Here is a 25,186-nt window from a genome sequence, read left to right as displayed (position 1 = left end):
TACACAAAGCCCAGCAAGCATGGAGGATTCTCTGGATATATCATTAGAAGAGAGGGTTGCAGGTTGGATGATAAATGTTCAGCACAGATACCTTCTATACAGAGGAAAACTTTAAAAAGAGAATGAGGGAGAGAGAAGATACTCAAAGTAGCAGTGAAAATGTAGGCTGAGCCAGAGAGGATGTTTTAGTGGTCTATAGATTATAACGTCTTTGGTGCTTGAACCAACTCTTTTTATTTGTACTGTAAAGCAGTCAAAACATTTTAGGTGCTGTAAAAATAAGAAATACTAATTCCATGCATTGGCTGGCTTTTGTTTTCCCCAGAGTTTGCAGCAGTGTCATAGTGTTGTAGGTATACAATGTGTAAAGTGCTGTGATGAAAGGTGTCATATAAATTTAATATATACATTTACGTGTACTCTGCTTCACTGGGACAGAGTATATTAGAATAGCTGTGATTATTAGGTCATCTCTCAGAAAGCTAGCGATGGCTAATGATAACACATGGTAATGGCAGTTGCTTACAAAGCACTCTCAGTCAAGAGGATCCAGCTGCGAAATGAAAATCTAGAGATGGCTAGTTGAATCCAGAGTCTGATCTCTAGGAAATGCTACAGAAACCTCTTCTTTGAAAAAGCCTTTCTTCCATAGCAAGAATAACACTCCCACAGTTGACACCTCACACAGCCCCCTTAAGAAAATACCCAAACTGAAACAAACAAAAAAACCCATGAAAAAGTTTTTACCCTGGAAGGGGAGAAGAGCCAAAGACTCAACAAAGTCCAGCAGGGACTTTGCTGCTGTTGTTTTATATGGAAGATGCTCAGATACTATGGTAATGGTAATTTAAAACCCTTAGATAAGATAATATGGAGGGTTTTCTGGATGTAAATGGATTTTTTTTATTATTAAATGTTATAGGAAAAGGTTCAGAGAAGAAAATAGGAAAGAAAAGGTATAATATTGCATCCCATACAACTATCATGAGCATATGTTATTAGTTTATTAAACCAGAAATATAAAAGTTGAGAGAGAAGTCTGATCATTTTAATCCTAGATTCTTGGTAAAAGAAAGAGACTACTCATGTACTTAAAGTTAGGCATGTGTTTAAGTATCTTGCTGAGTGGTTGCCTGTTCTGTTCATTCCTTCGGAAGCACCTGGCATTAGCGATTGTTGGAAGACAGGATACTGGCCTAGATGGACCTTTGGTCTGACCCAGTATGGCCGTTCTTATGTTCTTATGATCCCCTTAGAGAATATTACATTAGGTGAAGGGCTAACCTCAGTAGAAAAGAGAGAAGTCATGGTTGTGTTGAAAGCCAAGGAAACGTATTTTGTAACAAACTTAATCTCACTCATTTGGTGTTAATGTGGTGTTCTTGCAATGAGGCACATCCAGTAACTAGTAGGGCTTACAGGACAACCAAGGAACAGATCAAGGGGGATGTGTAAAGCATGCTAGATATGGGAATCATAACAGTCTCAGACAGCTGCTGGGCTTTCCCATTTGTCCCAGTCGCAAAGAAAAATCATACAGTAAGATTTTGTGTGGATTATAGAAAACTTAATGCTGTTAAAAATCCCAGAAGCTTACCCTATGCCTCATGTGGATGATATGTGAGATATACTTAACAGTAAGGCTCTCAAGCCATTAAAATATTAATTGCAATTAATTGCACAATTAAAAAAATTAAACACAATCACACTGTTAATAATAAAATACCATTTATTTAAATATTTTTGGATGTTTTCTAAATGTTCAAATATATTGATTTCAATTACAACACAGAATACAAAGTGTAAAGTGCTCACTTTATATTACAAATTTGCACTGTAAAAAAGAAAAATAATCTTTTTCAATTAACTTAATATAAATACTGTAGTGCAATTTCTTTTCATGAAAGTTTAACTTACAAATGTAGAATTATGTACAAAAAATAACTGCATTCAAAAATAAAACCATGTGAAACTTTAGAGCCTACAAGTCCATTCAGTCTTACTTCTTGTTCAGCCAATCACCCAAACAAACAAGTTTGGTTACAATTTGCAAGAGATAATGCTACCCACTTCTTGTTTACAGTGTCACCTGAAAGTGAGAACAGGCATTCACATGGCATTGTTGTAGCTGGCGTTGCAAGATATGTGCTAAAGATTTATATGTCCCTTCATGCTTCAACCACCATTTCAGAGAACATGCATCCATGCTGATGACAGGTTCTGCTTGATAACGATCCAAAGTAGAGCGGACCGACACATGTTCATTTTCATCATCTGAGTCAGATGCCACCAGCAGAAGGTTAATTTTCTTTTTTTTTTGGTGGTTCAGGTTCTGCAGTTTCCACATTGGAGTGTTGCTCTTTTAAGACTTCAGAAAGCATGCTCTACACTTTGTCCCTCTCAGATTTTGGACAGCATTTCAGATTCTTAAACCTTGGCTCAAGTCCTGTAGCTATTTTTAGAAATCTCACATTGGTACCTTCTTTGCATTTTGTCAGATCTGCTGTGAAAGTGTTCTTAAAACGAACATGTTCTGGATCATCATCTGAGACTGCTATAACATGAAATGTGGGTAAAACAGAACAGAAGACATACAGTTCTCCCCCAAGGAGTTCAGTCACAAATTTAATAAATGCATATTTTTTAACGAGCATCATCAGCATGGAAGCATGTACTCTGGAATGGTGTCCAAATCATGAAGGGACATACAAAGGTTTAGCATATCTGGCACGTAGATACCTTGCAATGCCAGCTACAAAAGTGCCATGTGAACGCCTGTTCTCACTTTCAGGTGACATTGTAAATAAGAAGCAGGCAGCAGTATCTCCGGTAAATGTAAACCAACTTGTTTGTCTTAGCAATTACCTGAACAAGAAGTAGGACTGAATGGATTTGTAAGCTCTACAGTTTTGCATTGTTTTGTTTTTGAGTGCAATTATGTAACAAAAACCCCTACATTTTTAAGTTATTTGTTCATGATAAAGAGATTGCATGACAGTACTTAGTATTTTTCAATTCACCTCATACATTTCTTTTATCATTTTTACAGTGCAAATATTTGTAATAAGAATAATAATAGAAAGTGAGCACTGTACATTTTGTATTCTGTGTTGTAATAGAAGTCAGTATACTTGAAAATATAGATAAACATCCACAAATATTTAATAAATTTCAATTAGTATTCTATTATTTAATGGTGCAATTAATCACGATTAATTTTTTAAGTGCAATTAATTTTTTTGAGTTAATCATGTGAGTTAACTTTGATTAATCAACAGTCCTACTTAGCAGAGTTAAATATTTAACTATTTTAGATTTAACCCGGGGTACTGGCAGATTCCCTTGGATACAGCGTCACAGAAAAATTCTGCATTCATTACCAGTTTGGGCTTTTTGAGTTTAACTTATTACCCTTTGGATTAATTCATGCAGGAGCCAGATTCCAGAGACTGGTCAATCAGCTGTTACCTGAGTTCCAGGTCTTTGTTCTTAGCTACATAGATGATGTTATTATATTTAGCAATACCCTGGAGGAACATAAAACACATGTGGGAAAGGTATTGAAAAGCCTCAGGGAGGCACGTCTCACAGTCAAGGTGTCAAAATGTGCGGTGGGGGCAGTGAAAGTTCCTGACTTGGGTGATACTTAGTGGTCCTCATCTGCATAGCATATCATGTTTACTATAACCTTTCTGTTATGGTAAACTTTCAATCTGTTAATATTTACAGTTTGGGGTGAGTCCTTTCCATATGGTTTCTGTGCATGGAATGTCACTTCATTTAGTCTCTCTATTATCTCAAAGAGACCTTCCCATGAGGTCTGAGTTTTATGTTTTTTTTTTCAAGGGCTAATACCAGATCCAAGTCACCTATATCAAAGGCTCCATCACATGCCTTTTCATCATACCATGCTTTTCGTACAGCTTGGATTTTTCAAGATTATGCGGTGCCAGCTCCATAATAGATTTTAGCGCCGCCCTCAGTTTCAATACAGATTCAGTCATTGGTTTCCCTTCTGAGTCAACGTCAACTTCCCACAGGTCTCTGACCAGATCTAGGGGGCCTCTGACCTTCCTTCCATACACGAAGTTGAATGGGGCAAACCTTGCTGATTCTTGGGGTACTTGTCTGTAAGCAAATTATAGGTATTGCAGTAACATGTCCCAGTCCCTTGCCTCCTTGTCTACATACATTGCTAGCATGAATTTAAATGGTCCATTAAATCTTCAACTAAATCATTTGCTCCTGGTGATATGGGTCAGATGTGAATTGTTTTACCCCACACCTTTTCCACAATTCAGAGAATCTGTGGGACATGGAATCTGACAAATCAGATAATATCTCTTTTGGGAAACTCACCCTATTAAAAATAGAAAGGAGAGCAGTTGTCACTGTTTCTGTTTCTCTATGAGCTAGGGCCTCTGCCTGTAGCGAAGTCAACCACCACCAATATATATTTTCCCCCATTTTTGGATGGCTTAGGCAATGGACTAATAAGGTCTATGGCAACATCCTGGAATGCTTCTCCAATTACTGATAATAGTTGCGATGGGGCTTTGTAGAGATTTAGTCTTTCTGCTTTTGGGACAAGTCATAGGACTTATAGAATTCCTGTACTTATAGGTTTATTCCAGGCCAGTAACTTTTTTTCTGATGCATTTTAAATGTCCTCCGTATTCCTAGATGTCCAGTGAATGGATAGTCATGGGCCAAACTTAGTAACACTGCCCTGCACTTTTTAGGCACTAGGCATTGTTTGTGGGATTCTCTGGGGCCCTTGATTTTACCCACTGAGGCTTCTCTGTATATCCTACTATCTTTCATAAAATGTCTCCCCCTATTATCTTCCATATGGGTATTGCTATAAACTGTTTTCCTAATGCTTTCTAGGGAAGGGTCTGTGTCCTTATCTTTAACAAAGGCCACTTGCTGCTGGCTGGTTTTACAGCTGGTTTGGTGAGAAGTGCTGATGCCCCCTCCCCAGGAATGTATTCCCACCCTGCAATGCAGACAAAGTGTCCTTCCCTTCAGGGCTTTTGTTCGATACCCAGTCTGGTGTCCGCGTGCAAATCAGTAGCCCGACCAGCTACCTGCAGAGTGTCAGGCGATTGTTTCCCATATGGCAGCTCTGATTTTATCTGGGCATGCATTCATTTATTCCTCCTGCTTTATTACCTCCATCCTATCTGCTAATATTACAACCTGGGGACTTACGGGTCTGTTCTGCAAAGTGCTAACCTCACTCAACGCCCATGGACTTCAGTTAGAGTCAAGAAAGCTGCTCATCTTATACCAGAAGAGAGAGAAAAGGAAAAAAGCCCCTTTAAAAAGGAGGCTAGAAATGGGGGTCTTCATCAAGAAATGGAGGGACAATCACTTGGCATGTGCTCTCTCTGAAATGTTAGATCCCTGGTACGCTGGGAAACTGTTCAAAGCTAATAGGTAACTTCCTGCTTAGAGGCTGTCCCTCAGTTTTTTGATGGTCTTCAGTTCAAAACCCTTCTTTTTAAAAGGGTTTCTCCATTTTTCCTCTCTCAAACTATGGTGACTCGTGATTATTCAGATTGGGGAAATTCTAGCTTGGATGTCTCAATGTTCAAAAGCTCACATGCTCATCTAGCCCTAACAACTGGGAATGAGTGGGTTGTGTTTAATAAAGGTGAAGTTGGAGATGATGAAGATTTTGGCATGGGAGGCAGTGACAAAAAATGTTGGTCTCCACAAAAATAGGTTTTGGAGGAATGTGAAATGAAGAAGTGTCACTAATGCATGAGAAATATGCAGTGGAAATATAGATTGTTATGGAGGTTGCAATCCAAAGTTGATTAAATAAAATCCAAATGCAAAATGGGCAAAAACCCCAATGTTTCTGTAAGAAGTGGATTATAAAACAAATGAACGGCATTAAAAATACAAAGAGATGAAGGAAAATTGGGAGAACAGTACAAATAAGCAGTACAAAGTAAAAACTAAGTAGCTATAGCTAGGAAGGGCAATAAGAAATGACAAGTGGCAAATTGAAGAAAATATCCTAAATAAAAATAAGGGACCAACTTCAGTTCTGGTGTACCTGGATGCAACTCCACTGAAATAAATGAATTTGGTCCAAGAGATTTTTCAAATAAGTACACAATAAATAAAGGATAGAAGAATGTTTGGCCTGCTTACAACTGAGAACGAAGAATCTGTACCAAGGATAAGGAAATAGCAGAGTATTAAACTAGATTCTATTCCCTAAATATATCTTAAAAATCTACTAGTCAAGATTTTAAGAAGTCATTCTAGTGATTGTTGGGTGCATCAGTTTTTGGGTACCCAACTTCAGACACTTTAAAAGGGCCTGATTTTTAAAGGGCAGGTTCTCAGCATCTTCTGAAAACCACGCTCCGTTAACATGTCACAGGTTGGGCTCCCAAAATCAAAGTCACTTTTGAAAATTTCAGTCCACTCTTCATAAAGAAAATCAAGAGCTGTTTTTCGGGAAATAGCACTTCAGAAGCTTAATATTGACCATGTATATTCCTAAAATGACAATATACATTTAATTAAAAAAAAATCAATACACGTCAGATGAAGAGGGTAGAAATTTAAGTGATGGATTCATTTCCCAAAACAATCCAAGCTCTTTTTTTTCAGCGAGCTAAGGGAGTCTGTCTCTCTCCATCCTCTCCCTTTTGTCTCCCTTGGGTGCAGTCAGTGTTTGTCTTTCCTGTACTCTCTGGTTCTCTGAAGAAGAGCTCTATGGACCTAGAAAGCATGTCTCTTTCACCGACAGAAGTTGGACCAATAGAAGATATTACTTAACCCATCTTGTGATTCTCTCTAGGCACTACTATTCTTCTCAAAGATATAGTCTCCTGGGAAAAATTCTCCTGTGAGGAGGACCCAGCACAAGACCTGTGCTCCACTTCAGGTCACTGAAAACCACAGAATAGGGACTTCAGTTGTGCAGATGTCCTTGGGCAGATTGGATGGATGGATGTGACTTTCCCTGTATCTTGTCTCACTTATTGAGATACATTGTTCATAAAGGATAAATCACTTTTGCTGGGGGGAAATAGTACCATAAAACCATCCTCACTCTTCTGTGTTATATTCATTCAGGATGTATTTACAAGATGTATAATAAAAGACACTAGATGAAAGGATGCAATAGGAATCTAAAATTATAAGGGTTCGAACAGAACTTAATTTAGTATTTTGTGACCGAGGCTATTCTTTAATCAACTATTGTACTATAAAAAATAAACACAAGAAAATATACAGATGAATAAAGTTTCTCCCTACAGATAAGTATCCAATTTCTCACATAATGTTTGATTTTAAAGTATTTTTAACATTCGTGCCCTTCTGCTCTCTTAACCTCCTCCTTTCCTATTGTCCTCTTTCTCTCTTAAATAAGTGCTTTCTGAATAACTATCTTCTCAAGGGGCAATTGATTGTGAATTGACTTTCTCCTCAGCTGTTACCAAAACCCATTTTGAAGTTAGGGCAATGGCTGAATTAAGATTGTTTCCCCTTATGTCAGTATCCAGACCTGGGTCATTCAGAAAAACTTTTTCATCAAAGAAGTACTATAGATGATTCAATGACCTGCGTCCCAGACACTGGGCTCTTGAAGAAAGGAGTTTGCCACTATACCTGTGATCTAACTGAGCTATTAGTAACTTAGTCATGTTTTATAAATCTTTTGGTCTGTGGGTATTTTTTACTGTTAACATGACTTGACATACAATACATATATTGACAATTGTTCATATAAGAACTGAAACATATTGCAAAATATTTACTGCATTAACCATACACATGCAGTGATCTTGGTTCCTCTGTTCAAATTATGAACAAATTGTGGTTCAGATCACAAAACCCACACAACTGGTCATGGCTCTGGCATCTGCATAATGTGCTCAGAGTTAAAGGATGAATATGTGTTGTTTATCCCTAGATCAACATTTTTTTAAACAACAATTTCCATACATTTCCTAAGTATTATGTTAACATGGTAGTGCTTAAAATTGTTCTATGAAAATTTGTATAGAAATGTAAGTTGGTGCAAAGGAACGATATTACATTAGGGACAGCATGGGTAAGTACCCACAAACTTCAGGCTGACTGCAAAATAAGTCACCTACAGGTAGCAAGGCCATCTGCCAGTAACCATCAAGATCATCTCCCTAAATCAAACCACATCTCAGCACTAAAACCTAATCTCTGCAGTGTTGGTGGATGTCATTGTTTTGATATATTCTAACCAACTGGAATGTGCATTTATGGAATGTGTAGTTTAGACCAGAGTCTAAACTAGTTTTCTTTCCAGAAAAATCATATACCATTATAGTGTGTGTGTGTTTGTGTACATGTGTGTGTGTGAGAGAGAGGAAGGATGTTCAATACACAGTTGTTATTAACCATTATCCTTTATTAGACCTCACAGAGGTGTAAACTATACATACAAATACATTAGAAAGATACCCTCTTACAATAATGCTTCACATTTTGGACCTGATACCAAGAGGGTTGCAAATATTTCAGTACATTCTACAAACCAAAGGGTGCATTAGCCTTTATGTATACAGAATGACAGAGCCCTTTACTGAAATCAAAGTAGATAAAAGTGAAAATCAGTCAGCTAGCTCTTTCAACCTTTGGACCTACCATAATGCATATAAAAACCTTTAGAAGCATGGATACACTATCATTTATGGAACAATGTTTACTGATTTAGATAGTTTGTAGAGAGGGAAAGAAAATGGCTAAGATGGCATTACATGAACTGCAAACTAGCAAGAATCCTTGATTAGCTTTTATATTTGTACATATTAAAAGCTCCTTTCCTTGGCCTTGATATTTGTTACTAGAAACCTATCAGTGCTAAATGGGGAGAATAGTGCAACAAATGACATTGTTGAGGTATTTGGGGGGTTCTGCAACACAATGATGTTACATACACAGTATGAAATATTACTTGTCATCAAGTAGTGACATCACATTGTGTGTAAGCACAGGATAATAAAAAAGAATGAATCCAGTTAGAGGTTTAGTAGGAAGTTTATGGGGTTGAAAGTGAATATATAACACTCATCACTGTTGGGTTATAATGATTTGTACTGTTAAAACTAGCATTATTCAGTAGTGATAATCAGAAATTCAAGTGTCCATATTCGTGCCTGCATCATGTAAACCCAGGCTTATTTAGGATATCAATTAAAGTCTAACAATGAATAAAGACAGGTCCGTTAATATTTCTCTGTGGAAAAAGTGACCTCCTTAGAACTAAGTGCTATTAATCTCAGCATTTAGCACTTCTGGGTGGTCTTACAGACAGCTAGGGAGACAGAAAGAGTGCATATGATTTGAATAGCAGTAGCAAGATGGCTAGTGATGCTGCTTTCATAATTTAACTTTGTTTTGTAAAATCGTGAGGCTTTATGCTAACAGCATGTTTAATGCACAGCCCCAAAGACTACTAGAACTATGTAAAACAGAAACATCACATTATGATGAAAGCAACATAGTCTATTTGACAGCCAATGAATCCTGTGTCAGTGAAAGCACATTCAGAATGCTGATATATACCAATGGGCCACTTTATAACTCTTGTTTGATTACATTGAGTTTAATCAGATAACTATTGTGATTTATTATAAATTCATCACAATCATTATTGGATCTTTTGCTGCACTCCTGTATATTTCAATTGTACAAGTTCTTCATAAATCAAAGTATACACTGTTTTCATTCACTGAGTGATATTAGGTAGCTTGCATATTTCTATTTTATGCAAGCTCCTCACTTAGTGGAAATAATGCTCAATTAAAACATAATTCAGGTGGAATACTTATATCTATGTTAATCTGAAGGATTAATTTATTACAGTAAAGTACCAAATCATTAAGGATAAAATTCACCCATGTACTTACCCAGCTTTACAGTGCCACTTAAATCCACAAAAAAGTTCTTAAGTGATGCGTGGGCCCCTATACTGGGCCTTTGCACAAGGTGGAATTATATCCTATAATAGCAAAGTGTGCTTAATAAATTAAAGTAATGGAACACTTATTTACATTTAAAACTCATCAGGATAATATCCCATTATCAAATATAATTTTGATGCAAAAATCAGCTCTAATTATAGTTTTCTGGATACAATTTTTCTTTAATTCACGAGTATATTAAGCATGACATTAATTTTAAGGTGTTACCAATATAGAAATTCTTTCATTTCTGCATTTGTTTTGTGCTGATTGGGGGGTGGGAGGATAATGAAACTGTATTATTGAATTAAAATAAAAGACACTGACTCTTATTGTATTTTATCAACTATTCTTAACCAAAGCAAAGTGTGAAACCATGTGAATCTCTTTCTTAACTGGATTGATGCTGTGTATTTGTTAGAAAAAGCTTTCAATCAAATACTATTTAGAGGTTTTACATAGATGCAGATTTTTACAAGTACATTTAGTGTATGCTTCCGGGAAAGAGCGGGTAGCAGCGGAAGTATCATATTAGTGATTATCATGAAATGTATGAGCCATAGATTAGAAATTGGTGCTAAAAAAAAAAAAGTCCTTTCCACTTTTTGAATATTTGTCTGTGTGACTGGAAGGTATGAAGTCTTTGAAAAGTATTAAGTCCATTTATAAAGCTTATATAGCTGACATAGGCATAATTCAGATGACAATAAATGACTGAGATCCAAACTCTCCCCACTTTATAACACCCTTTGTTCCTATGTCAAGAAGGAGATTTGAACAATTTTTGTAAAAATGGTATGTAATGAAGGATGAAATGAAAGAAAACACTTAGGCCAATATTTTCTAAATTGGGTGACTAAAGTTAGGGTCTTAAATCCATACTTAGGCACCAAAATAGGTTTTCCTGATTTTTCAATAGAGTCTGTAAGTTCACAACATTTTTGCAAATCTGGCCATCTATTTAGAGGCCTAAATATGGATGTTAGATCTATCTTTAGCCACTCATATTTTAAAATCTTGTCCTGAAGTAGGAAGAAACTTGGAAGAAATTCATGAGAAAAATGTGTAAGAAGCAGAGAAGAAAAATTTAATATGTTGTAGGTCAAATTCCACTGCAGATGTTTTTAAAAAGCACAATATACACCCTTTATGCAACCAGTATGGGACTTCCTAATGTAATGTAAGCATCAGGGAGGTCCTTGTTTTTGTCTCTGTCAGATTGGTATCTATACTGTACTATATGTAATCAAGTTTCAGATATTATAACCTCCTTCATGTAAAAATTAAGCAAAAGATGTGTATATATCAGATATTGTGTTGGACAATGATTGTCCTGTAAAATATTACAATGCTGTGACAAGCAAAACGTGTAGTGTAGGATTAAAATGAACAAAAAAATGCATTCATGATTTTTTTCTCTTTCAAGACAGAATTTTGATCCATTTGCTTTACTTAATGGTATTTCCACAGGTAAAATGGATAATTTGTGAGGAGTCTTGCCAAGGCAGATTTAGATATTTTGTCAATTTGTGAAAAAAATCCTTTAAAAAACCAAAACAGTGATGCAAAGGCATTTTAGCTAGATTTGCCATTTGAAAAAATAACAATAGAAAAGTCTGTTTGTGTGAAACTTCGGCATCTTGAAGATTTATTTGAATTGAAGAAGTGTTCCTAAAAAAGTAACCGGCTACATAGGTTGAGTCCCTAATAAATTATCAAAATTCCTTTTCAGACTAAAAATAACTTTAAAATAATTTTAAATAGACGGATTATAACTTCATCAGAACATAAGTATTCTAGCCTATAGGTTCAAAGAATCTCTATTTGGGTTTAACTTACTAACTCTCCATTCAAAAAATAATAAAACAATGAACTGTCATTTTATGCACATTATGTTGTCCATAGTGACCATATAACGTTAAAAAAAATTCACAGACTATTAGCCATATCTTTCAACTCTTTCTCACAACTCAGAATTGCTCAATATTAGAAGATAACCTGTTTTTCATTGGCACTGCTTTTTCTTCATTTCCCACCATGATCAGAGACAGTGCTTTGCATTACTTTCTGTGCAAGCAAAAACCTTATTGTATTGCTTGGGGCTAATAGTGGAGGCTGGAGGGCTAGGCAGGAGAAATAGGGAGTGTTAATCATTCCCCTGAATTAGAACCTGGACTATATCATGTCACGATGACTATAAGCAGAACCCACCACTGATTTCAATGATATGGGACCTTCCATTGACTTCAGTGAGCTTTGAATCAGACTCATGGTCTCATGACTTTAAATGCTTTCCTTCATCTGTAATACCCACTTGGAATAAAATGTTGATAATTGTATTGTGTTTGAAAGACCTTACCCTGGCCCAATCCCAATAATTTAGCAGATTTCTTCATGACTTTTTTGTGATTAAAAAATTGAAAAGTTATGGCTAGACATTTCTATTTCAATAAGCTTATCTATATAATTGTCATTTTCATACTTTAAAAAAATATTTATATGCTTTCTTTTATATTTTAGTCAAGTACTTTCTTAAACAAAACAATAGCACCACTTCGGCATTGTTGGCCAAATCGGTAAAAGGTAAAGCAAATTGCTACATATTCTTTTCTGAACTTGAGTTGTAATGCATTTGCTTGTTGAAACTGAGGGTCATTGAGCCATTGTACTTGGCATAGCAGAGGCTTCATTCTTTCATACCAACAATCAACAGAAGGGGCAATCTGAGAATGGCTACTGCTTATGGATGAAATTCACTCCTGCCTAAGGCCCATGCAAGGCCTATGGACCACAAGTCTTACAGACACACCTAGGCTGCATGGTCTCTTGGGCAGGGACTGTCATTTTTATTACATTTGTGAGCTAGTACCACACAATATGACCGTGTTTTCTGATGGTGGTTCCTGTTTATGCCATAATGCAAATAATAATAATAAGCCTTGTTCAGATCCTCCTCACAGGTGTGAATTTCACTCTATATGTACAATTTTACAGCTGTGCAGAGTATTTAGTTCTGCTATCCTTTCAAAACTGTTAATGGTTAGTGCTAATTACGATTGAATCTGGGCTCAAATCTTGCTACCATTGAAATAAATAGCAAAACCCATATTGACTTCAGTATGTGAAAGATTGAGTCCTTTTTGCACTGCTTGTTAGTCAACAATCAGGTTTAACTCTCTCTTTTCTTTTAAACATCAGTGAAATTCTATGTAGTAATTGAAAGTCTTATTTTGTATCAAATTTTAGAAGGTCAGGATATTTCCCGAAATTTAGTAATTTAAATTTAACACTTTAAAATTTACTAAGGGGTGGAGAGTGCAGAGCTGTCCAGATGCAGAGAGTAGAACTACGTTGCATACTTTGAAGGGGTGTAGCTTTGTGTGTGCTCCTCCCCATAGTAGGTCATTCTGGTGCTCTGCAACTGTGGTGGTTCCACATCACCCATTATTACAGAGCTGTTTTAGCTTTGAATCAGAGCGTCACATATCAAGGTTCTGTGAAATGGCACCGATTAGAAACATATAATCTTATTCCTCCATCACCAAGGTATCTGAGTGTATACAAGGTACAAAGTTATAGTCTAAAGAACTGCTCTGTCCACTTCTCCCTGGAGATTGTTTCTCCTGTGTTTGTAACTGATGTTCAGGTTAGCCTTTCTGAGGGATGCTGCAGTATAATTAACACTCGGTTTAATCACATAGAGGTGTGGGAAGAAATAAGAATATGATTAACCCCCTGTTATAAGAGCAGAATACTAATGTTTCTAAACGATTTAGGGTTTGATCCTACTCACTGAAGACTGTCGACGTTTTGTATTTACTTCAGTGGGCCGGTGTATATATGTCTGTGTTCAGAATTACTGTAACTGTCTTCATGTGTTACTATAAATACTAGAATCCAAATCTCAAAAAGGAAACTACTGGAATGTCACATCTTTATTTTCTTATGAAGGTGAGAAACAATATTGAAAGAAGAATCTAAAGCACTGAGTCTTTTAAAAAAATATACTTGTGGTTTTTTAACCTACTTTCTTTTATTTCATCTTTGGCTTAGTTTTCTACTTTGCTTTTTACCTTTTACGGGTTTGGCCGGACCCTTTCATATAATAGATTATAAAATAGCACCACTGTACTATAAAAGAGAATTTTACATACTGTTTGATATATGTGTATTATTGATATGCTAAATTTTACATACTGCATTATATGGAAGAAAACAAAGTTATTTATACTGTTGCAAAACAATTTGTTACCTGAAACAATCATTGATGGTCTAATAGCCTATATATGCTTTAACTGCTTCTAACAATCATTTGCTTCACAAGTTGCAACTATTTGCGTCTGAGCAAGATGTGGAAAAATAAAGCTTTGTCTTAAATGTATTTAACCCATATGCTGTCAATACCACAGATGGAATAAATGGATGTCTAAAAGTTGTGTTACTTTACTGCTGCTACTGGGAATATCAGACTGTGCAAATATGGAAGGGGTAGACAAACAAAGTTATCAGACACTGTAAAACAAACAGCCTGTTCTTGTATAGAAGTGCAAAAAAAAAAAAAAAAGACCAAACAAAACAGAACCCCAACTCTAAGCCAAGGCTGATGAATGACTCCAGCGGCCAGAGTTCATAGGTTAATTTAGTGCAATTGGATCCATCAAAGGCCCATACATTTGCAGGCTTTTGAGGGGCACAGGATTTTAAGAGTTTTCGTGCAGGACATTTATAACAGGTTAATAATCAAGCAGCATTGTACCAACCTCAGAACATTTTTCGCACTGGGTTGGTTTATAACATTCTGCTCTCTAAAGACTTGAAGTTGGAATGTTTACTTGCATTGTTTATTGGGAGAATGCCCATTGGTTGAGATTTCATCAAGCTTATAAACTATAGTTTTTAAGTCTTCCAATGTTTAACAAATAATTTATTTACAGTGAAGTGTCCTGCAGATGGCACATTCATTCTTCATTCTTGTGGAAGGCATTTTCTTACATTTTGTAGTTCCTGTTTCCTGTGTTCCCTCTACTTGTATTCTTCAAATGCACTTCCTGAAAGTTTAAAAATATATTTTAATTAGTTTTTAATCTGAGATATGGTGTATGAATAACTTGGGTGGGTGGAATTAGGATTAGGAATCATGAACTCCTCCATTCATATCACTGGTTCTGACAGTGATACTATCTGTGGCCTTGGACAAGTCAATCATGCAATATCTTCCTTATAGAGGTTTATGGTGATTAATGAATGTTTCTAAAACAATTGGAAGATGTAAATCCCAAGAGCCTGTGCAGCAGTGCATACTCAAAGATTGATGATTTCCAAACATGTTTTCTGTCCATCAATACAGATATGAAGACGCAGATATCCTAAGTGTGGGTATTTTTATTAGAGTTCTAACACCAAAACATACAGCACTGGGTCCTGCAGTCCCTTTGCACCCAGAACTCCCAGTGCTCCTGGCATCAGCAGAAAGAAAATTACATCCAGTTATTTATCTGATTTGATTTGTAATCCTGCTCCAATACTCCTGTACCTTTCAACAGTCTCACCAGATAAAAGTTAGCAATCAAGGATACTCTAATGACTAGCTCAGTGAAATACTGACTCTCCTTTACCAGATATTACTTCTTAATGTCACTAATAAATAGTTGCCTCATATACCTTGAACACATGAGTGGATAAATTTAAATATGATCTGGATCCACTATAACTTCAGGTTACATTTGCAGCTTCCTTGTGTAACCCGATCTATAGATTATGGATTGATTATATTGATTACTTAAGAATGACCAGTTAACACTGAGCATTGATAGGTTCTTTCCCAAGATCAGGCCCAGTATTATTCAAATTATTATATAGTTGGAAACTCCAATGTACATAGCTGCAACACTCACACTATAGGAACTCTTCTATATTTACAAATAGTTTATTAATACATTTAGCACAGTCACAAACATCCCAACTCAGTAAGGTAAACAGCAATACTACAGAATGTACATCTGCACATCCATATACTCTCACCATCCCTTGTAGAACAACCTGAAATGTTAGTCATCCTCTTTCTCATCACCATCACATTCCTCTTCATCACCAGTGGCCATTATTCTGGCAACTCCCAAAGATTACATCTTTCTCCTACTGTCTGTAGGCTGGGATGCCACTTTTATAATATGTTGTGCTGATGCCACTCTGATGCATATTCAGGAGGGATTTCCTCCCTTTTTCTTATTTGTATATCCTCACATTACTAATGATGGGGATTTCTTCTCCTATATGGTGGTATATCAATGATCTCAACTTATTATCATATACATCAATTCGTTATCATGGCCTTCTTGCGGTTAGGTATCTGCTGATATATATCTGTTCAAAGTTCAAAGGCCTCAGGCCTTATGCTAACTTGCAGAAGCTAATGTTTGTCAGGATACAGGCTTGTAGGTTCCTTGCATTACTGTTGAATATAATAAAAGCAGAATATAATGCAAAAACAGTGAATATAATAAAGGTAAGCTGGCCCAATGTGCTATACTTGATTTGCCTCTCCCAAGCTTGGCAAAACAACTTTCCTTACCTGTCTCTATTTTTTTCCCAAATGACTTCATCTCACAAACACTCACCCCCAGATGAACCCTTTGGTTTTCACTGATTCATTGCTGCACCAGGCCACCTTATGCTGCTGGCCCCATATCTTAAAAATCCCAAGGATCCTACTCTAATCCACCCTGATGGCAAGAACAAATTGGGAAAGGATAAATTATTTGCATCTTCAGCCTTACAATTTCTGCTTTGACAATGGCTTAAAATACCAGCGTGATCATCTTTGCTGCAGGATGTGTACCGCCTCTAAGAAGAATTTACTAAGAAATGGGGAAAAGACAAATTATTTTACACAATAATTTTTTCCTTAAGTCAAGTATTCCAAAAATTATCCAAGCATATTATCTGTACACTGGAAAGTAGCACAAAGAACTTCTCTTGATCTACAGCCATCTTACATTGTAGAGGAAATGGCTTCCAAAAAATATTAGGCTAATAATGAACCATGCAGTTCCCTAATGAGCAGATATATCTTCTCCACTATTGCTGTACTTTAAATTTATAATGGTTTAGTTATCAAAGCAAAATATAGATTCTGATGGGCTGGGGTAAAATCATGTTTCAGTAACGATATATGGCCAAATAAGACATTGCTTATTATCCTGTCATAGCACCCAGAATTAGGTTGGAATCTGAGAAAAGATGGAGTTGCTTCTCTACTGTTCTGGTTGCGAACTCAGTATTTTCATCACTGCTGCTAGACAGGAGGCATTGGCGGTGGTGGCAGCAGCAGTACATGCTTAAAAAATGGCTCTGCCCCAAGTAGCACATTTCCTACTAACATGAACAGCTGAGACCATTCAAAACTAACTGGAATGTCTGGTTAGCGTTTGGATAATCTCCCAAAGTCTCACATGTGACCTCTTCATGCAGACAATGACAGCAATAGAATAAATGTATGCGGGGAGCTTGGTCTAGCTCACATCTGCTGGTTCACACATGTTGGTTTTAGTTCGATCATGCAGGGTTTTCTCAACAGTGAATGACTTATCCCAATTACGTTATGTAGAGTTATGCAATGTATGCCCCCACTTTAATTGATCTCCAAAAGCCTACGATGCGCTGTCCCAAATTCAGCTAAAAAGCCCCCTTTGCATTTCCACATCTCGCTGAATAGATTAAAAAAAAGAATTCACTGTATTCTTGATGAGAAACCTGTAATCATTAAAAACAACATTATATCAAATACACTGGGACTGATCATCCAGTCCAGAGTGCCATGCTTTATCATTTTTTTTATGGATCTTGGAACTCTTTGATGTACAAGAATGAAATTCTTAAACTGAACAAATAATACAACAAATTATCCCCAAATCATCCAAAAATGAACAAAGTGAAGAAGAATAAAGACTCTACTATAGTCTTGATCCAAAGTGCTTTGAAAGTCAGCGGGAGACTTTCCAATGATTTTAATAGGCTTTGAATTAGGCACTTCGTAACTTATGCTGACATTAAAATTCAGAATTTTTTTTTTTAAATGGCTTTTTTCTTTTTCAACTATTTGAGAATCTGTTAGCAATTATTAAATACACAGAGCACTAGCTACGATCTTGTTCAGATGCTGGGTTCTGGGATAGTCATCTCCTTGGTTGCCATAACAGACAGAGATAAGGACTACAGGCAATTTTTAACTGAGAAGGCAAAGTAGCCATACTTTCAATGGCAAAATGCCAAATGCCTACTATACCTGCACAGAACCAGCAGAGAGTGCACATTGGAGCCAATTCTTCCCTTACATCCGTACAACTCTACTGAAGACAATCAGGCTACGGAGGCATGAGAACAGAATTTGACCTTGTCTTTTTCAGCACTGACTTCTTGCACAGAAAGACAAGCCAATCCTCGGATAATGATTATCTCCATGATCTGAAGGGTCATTTAACTGAAACTGGCAAAGAAGATTAAGAAGCATGCAGTGGTTTTCTTAAGCTTTCAGGACAGACATTCAAACCTAACATTGGCATAAAAAGACCTCTCTGCTTTACCGGTAATAATAATAAAAAGTCCAATGTTTGTAGTTTACAGCCACTATATCTTAGTTACAAACCCTCTAGAGTCTATTTTGAAAAAGCTTTTTAGCTTTGTGGGCAATGTGGTCAGTGACAAAATAACTAAACTGAAAAGTCTTAAAGAAAACAGCCCAAATTCTGCTCCCTGTTACACCTACTGCTTCCCATTGACTTCAGTGGTGTGGCATGAATGCAAGAGGAGGTAGGATTCATGTCATTGTGCATATTTTGGCCTATGCATGTATATATATGAATTGTTAATGAGCCAATCACCAGAGATGCTGCCAATCTTTCAGAAATAAGAGAACTAAATCAGTCTCCACTTTTCCTCTGCTAAAGATGTTTTCTTAGTGTAAAAATAGAAATATCCACATTTTTTGTTGTTGTTGAAAAGTCTACTTAGGGCCAAAAGTATAGATGCACTCTTTCTGAGATGACCAAATATCTGAATTTTTTAAAGATCACCTATGCTACTTGTATCTGGATGTTACTACATGGGGGCTAAGCAAGAACAAGATCCTAAAATAAAAGAAAGGGGAAATTAGACCATGAGTTGTCCACTTCTCTGGCCCTTTTGCTGGAGGGTGAGGGGATTGTCTGCTAGTGAGTCCTTGTCCTCCCCTCTAGCCCTGTTGTCTTTTAGGGAGATAAGGTTGGCCCATTAACTCCAGAATTTGCACAATATGTGGGGTCTAAAACAGGACCTTCTTTTCTTGTCCTTAAGGTTGGCTGTGATACCCTTAGAAGAGTGGCCAGTCATGCATTCCCAGAATACTGGACATTCCCCTGCCAGTGTGGCCTTGAATGCATGGCACGTGCAAGGTCATGCCGCACAGAGAACACCCTTATGGAGAGTACTCCACCCCCACCAGTGTGACCTTGCATGCTGGCTGGGGCAGAACAGTGCGCTCTTCAAAATGGCATTCACCCCCTCCCCCAATTTGTGATACCAGACAAAACTGCATCTGGTTTTGTCTCAGTACTGGACAGGGGACAAAGCGTTTAAAAACAGGACTGTCCATATTAAAAACAAGACGAAAGGCCTGCCTAACCCTTACATGTACAAGAGTGATGGTGCCTTTTAAGCTTAAGTCAACAGGCCTTTTTGTGCCCACTGGGGCAACCACAGCACTACTATGTAGGAGCAGCAAAGCCATAGCCTTCCCTACATCCTTGATTTACATACAGGCTGTTGTGGTAATCTCTTTGCCTGGACTGAAATTAATTTCCTTTGAGAGTGCTTGCCTGTCCTTTTTCTAAATAACTGTCAAAACCCAAAACTCAATTTAGGGATAAATTAACTATGTTTTTATTGGCAGAAGAGAAAAAAAATCAGAAAAATAAAAATATATGCTCTTACCACGGGATGTACAGCCCACCATATCTAGAATTATAAACTTAAATTCCACAGGAAAGCTGAGGAAAGCAACAATGTTACCTCATGGCCTAAATAATGGAGAGCTGCTCCCACAGTTTTATACTGCAATCTTAGGTATTTTATATATGTTGTCTGAAAATCAGATTTCTACCTGAAAACCAGTTTCATAATTGGTGTAATTCAGACTTTGGTATAAAGGTGTTACAAATACAGTGTACATTGGATTTAAAACATCTCTTTGCTAATTGTAAAAATATAGTGATGTCTTCTTTTCTTGGTATTAGGCATATTAGTATATGATTAGGTTATGTCCTCTGTAGTAATCTGTTTGCTTCTTTACATGGATAACTACATTCACCTTAGCTGGATTTAAGTATAAAGACTTTTCATCACACAAGGACTTTCAATTTTAGATGACAATGCCTATCATTTAATGATTCTGACTAGATAAACAATTTTTTAACAGACTTCAGTTAACTATCCTATTGTATTGCTAAGAAATCTAGGTAATACCTTCCAGCAGAGTATTCCAATAACATACAAATTAACAAGCACTTTTAGCAAAGTCTGCTCACAGTTACATTGGTGTAAAACTGCTGTGGCTCCACTGGCATTTTTCAGAGTAGCAGCCGTGTTAGTCTGTATCCGCAAAAGAACAGGAGTACTTGTAGCACCTTAGAGACTAACAAATATCTCCTGTCTGTGTGTTCCATTCTATGCATCCGAAGAAGTGAGCTGTAGCTCACGAAAGCTCATGCTGAAATAAATTTGTTAGTCTCTAAGGTGCCACAAGTACTCCTGTTCTTTTTACTGGCATTTTTGTAATTCACTCCTAACTTTGGAATTTTTCATGTGTGGCTTGGAAAACTTTGCACTGAAACATACACTGTGTAACAATTTAACAGTAATCTAAGGAATCAATGCAGTTATCTGTGGAACCTAATCTGTTGTAGCAAGGGGAAAAATTGCTGCTGTCTGGTACTGGTAAAAATATATGTAGTACTGATAATTATTCTTGCTAATTTACATGCAACCAAATAAGGTAGAATAGAGGGAAATTACTGGTGGCTATTACTATTCTGCATTGATTATTCCAAGTTAAGATAGCTGTACATGTGTGATTTTACATTTGCAGTATTTCATGTGCTTCATTTAGAACATAAAAGCCATACAAAAAGATGTGGGTTTGAGTGTTACTGAAATTAAACTCATTAATTTTTTTTGCCATATGCTAACACCTAACTTGATTGAGGGAGGCTGGAAAATGGTTTTTGACATGGGACATGTTACAGCACTGATTTTACAGATTAGCCTATGCTGCTTTCCGCATCTCCCATTGGCCAGGAACGGTGAACCACGGCTACTGGTTGCTGCGGGTGGCCGTGCCTGTGGACGGTCAACGTAAACAAACTCTCCCACAACCCAACAGAGATTACCCTGACAGGCCATGGCAGGTTGCCCACCACTGGATTAGCTTGTTTAATGAAAAGCTGGAGTTGGTGAGGATTTTTTGGTTGGCCCTGACCCTGCACACGCTTACACACATACTTAACTTTACACATTGAAATAGTCCCATTTAATTTTATGTTTAAAGTAAAATGTTTGCAGGATTGAGATTGTCATGGCTGGGTCATGGTCAGCCAGACCTAGTAGTCAGCGCCAGAGTCTGCAGACACAGGACAGGAGACAAGAGTCAACTGGAAGATCAGAACCATGAATTGGGAACCAGTCAGGCCAAGTCAGGATATTGGGGCCTGGATGTCAGGAACCGCAAGTCAGATCCCTGAATCAAGCCAAGTTGGAATGCAGGAGACCAAGGGAAGCAATAGCAGGTAGTAGACAGCAGGAAGCACAAGGCACGCAGTCCAGAGCAGGATGGAGGCCAGTTGTTCATACAGCTTCCTGTTCCTTCTGCTGGCTTAAATAGGGCCAGCAAGCCAATCAGATGCTCTGGGACTCTGCCACTTGGACCTCATAGATGGAGCCTTACATTGGAGCTTGCTTCATTGGTCTCAGGTAAGCTATTGCCAGTAGGCTGCTAGGTGGAGGGATGGAGTGTGGATGCTCCCATGAACCTTGTGGGCCCAGGTTGGAGACCTGTGGGTCATGACAAGGCTCTTGTTTTGTAATACTACTAAAGTGACCAACAAAAGGCAAAGTATTAAATTCCAGTAACTTCATCAATATCTTCACAAGTCACATTAAAAAAGGGCAACTACATCACCTAAAACCATTTCACATTTTTTATTGCATTTCTCTTTCAGGCTCAGGCCAACTTCCACTGTGCTGAGATCAGAGTGATTGGAGCACCCTACAAGAGAATGTGGACAGTTTGTAGAGGGTAAAGGTAAGTTATTGTTTGTTTTATGGGAAGGTTTGATGGTCTATACTCTTATGGTCACCACTTTTACAAGACTATGATAAATTTTGTATAATGTATGCCTGATTGAGATATAATTTGAAAATTATAATCTGCTGAACATTATTGTCCTGGTAAACTATATATGTATCAACATTGTAACTAACGTTATAAATTTCTACAGTATAATGTTGCTGTAACATGTTCCAGAGTTAGAAAGGCAGGCTGAAACCAGTTTTTCAGAGACAAAGACACACTAGCACCCCAAACAGGTGTTAGAGGGCCATCACCTATTTAAATGGCCATCCTCCAGCGGGGTAGGAGGAGAGATTTAAACAAGAAATTTACATTTCATCACATGGGTGATTCAAACTTCACATCTGTAATGGACTGTGTGTCACCATGACTCAGCAAGGAAGTTTCTAGCACTAGCAAATTGAGCTATAAAGTGGGAGGAAAATATCTGACTATACCTTTCGTCCTCTCATCTCTCTGTTCATGACATCATCTATGCTCAAAGAACTGAGCTAAGGTGCTAGTGGCCCCAGGCTGGAAGGATACCTAGCCTGTGAAATTTACAGCAGCATATGATGATACAAAACTTTTGCTTTTAAGGCCACTTAATTTGTTAAGTTAGGTATTAGTGTGTTAAGTTAGGCATTAATTTTCTTTTGTAACCAATCCTGACTTTTATGCATCAGTGCTTGTAAACACTTAAAATGTCTCTCTGTAGTTGATAAAATTATCTTATTGTTTTATCTTAACCAGTGTGTTTGGATTAGAGTGTGTGGAAAGCTCCATTTGGGATAACAAGGCTGGTGCACATATCATTTTCTTTTGATGAAATGACAGACTTTCTATGGGCTTTCATTGTTCAGTGGTGTGCTGGACAGCACCAGATGCTCATTTCTGGGGGACAAGGCTGGGACCAGGTGTTGCCCTTCAGTTTAATTCATGAGTGACTCGTCAGAGAGCTCATGTATTTATCTGGGAGTGAATTTGCATGCTGGAGGCTGTGTGAGCGGGCCAGTAGTGGATGTTCTGACTGCAAAGCAGTGTAAAAGGCACCACAGGCTAGACAATTAAGGGGACAGAGCTGTTCCATGGTCCAGATTGTATCCTGAGGAATGTCACAGAAGTCTGATAATTTTCTTTCACAGATCACTTTCTATGGAAGAATACTTTTCAGCACAAGACAGTGTAAAGGGTTACTTAACTTTCAGCCCAGATTTGACTAGTTTCTAACTAGTCAAAATACTTTGGTCTAGCCACAATGGTTATCTCAGGCTGTGATTCTAGAACAAGCTATTGGCTTTTTCAACTATGACTACTTAAACTCTTGGTGCTGACTGGACTGAAAGTTCCATACTAGAATTAGGGCTTTTTTAAATTAGAAGTGCAACAGTGTTCTCACCTTCTGCAAAGCCTGTGAATTTTGCTAGTTGAGTTTGGAAGTAAAATTTTTTGATATGCTGCTAGAAACAATTGTGGTTTTGTATTGGAGAAAATCAATTTTCATGATAAAATAAAAAGCATTTCCTGTCCACAAATAATGCTTTCTGCCCAGAGGAAAAACAACAACCTACAGTTGGCTGCCCTTGTATGCTGGGACCCAGAAAAATAGTATCTTTGGACAGGGGACAACCTTATCTTTCTTGTTAAGTAGGGCCTAACTCCCACTGAAATGAATGAGAGTTAGGTGCCTAAATACTCCCGAGGCTCTGAATCTAACTCCCTGGTTAGCTAGTGAGTATAGGGATTCCTTTAGCATCCTTTCAGGTGGCTGCCTGCGAACATGTTACTTCCCAAGGTTTCAACACTGAGGACTGATAGGAGCTGTGTGTCATTGTAGTTTGCAACCACCCCTAACCACCAATATCCAGAAATCTTTCTGGAAAGATGGCATGTAAGACTGCACTTGCTCAATATGGAGTTTGTTGTTTGGCCTGCAGTCCCACCAGCTCGTCCTTCTGCACACATCACTTTATCAGATTATTTTACCCCAATGACAGCAATTGTGCATGTTTGGTGTAGTAGTTGGCTGCACTGGGAGAGGGTCATTTGGTAAAGGCTTGTGCACAGAAGAACAGTTAAAGGGGGTGATGAGAGGTTGGCATTCTTAGGAGGGCAGAGTTACAGTTGCAGTGTGTGGTCTGTAGTGTGCTGTAGTTGTGACAATATTTTTTTTAAAGAGATACCCATCACTGATGAAAAGTAGGACTACCAAAAAATAATAATTTTTTTTGAGTCAAAACCCAAATTCAAAGTCTTCCTGTTTGAAACTTATGAAAAGAAACCAACTAAAAACTACATGGAAAATGCAAAGGGAATAAAAACAAACCACGTGTGAAATTTCACTTTCATGGGCCATCAAGATTTAGAGCAAAACAAAAAATGATGCTCTGTTTTAAGTCCATTTTAGAACTCACTTCTAACTGTAAAAATGACTCCATAGCAGGAACTCCCTATATCACAGAGGTATTGTGAGGCTTAAATTTGTTGACACTGTAGCTGTGAAGTGCTTTGAGAGCTCTGGGAGAAAAGCACTGTAGAAGTGCAAATTATTATTGATTTAGTTCTGGGACCTGCAGGCCTACAAGATGTGGCTCTCATATAGTTTTTCCTCCAGGGAAGAAGGAGCACAAATACAAGTGTATTTTCAGAAGATTCCTCAGACTCAAAATCTGCATTAATCTCTCATAATGGGAAATCAAATTCAGACTTATTCTATTTTTTTATTATAAAACTCAAATTGCCTTTTGCTGTACTATTGTAGTCTCCTGAATTTGATTTCTGTTGTTCCTCATGGTACATCTTTTTATGCAAAACCTGTATGTAAAGTCTCAGCCTGTTATCTTCTATCTGATGA

General features: G+C 37.4%; 1 protein-coding gene across 1 annotated transcript in view; it reads right to left on the bottom strand.

Moving 5' to 3' along the window:
• Nucleotides 1-14,811: 14,811 nt before the first annotated feature.
• Nucleotides 14,812-25,186, bottom strand: part of IGF1 (insulin like growth factor 1) — an 83,759-nt gene continuing 73,384 nt past the window's right edge. The window contains exon 4 of the mRNA XM_050946377.1: nt 14,812-15,022. Within this exon, the coding sequence (XP_050802334.1) occupies nt 14,963-15,022 (60 nt within the window). The 3' untranslated portion in view covers nt 14,812-14,962. The remainder of the gene's footprint in view (nt 15,023-25,186) is intronic.

The sequence above is a fragment of the Gopherus flavomarginatus genome, chromosome 1, assembly GCF_025201925.1.
Source record: "Gopherus flavomarginatus isolate rGopFla2 chromosome 1, rGopFla2.mat.asm, whole genome shotgun sequence".
NCBI classification, from domain to species: Eukaryota; Metazoa; Chordata; order Testudines; family Testudinidae; genus Gopherus; species Gopherus flavomarginatus.
Note: the sequence above shows the minus strand (reverse complement) of the source record. Positions and strands in the feature narration are given on the sequence as shown.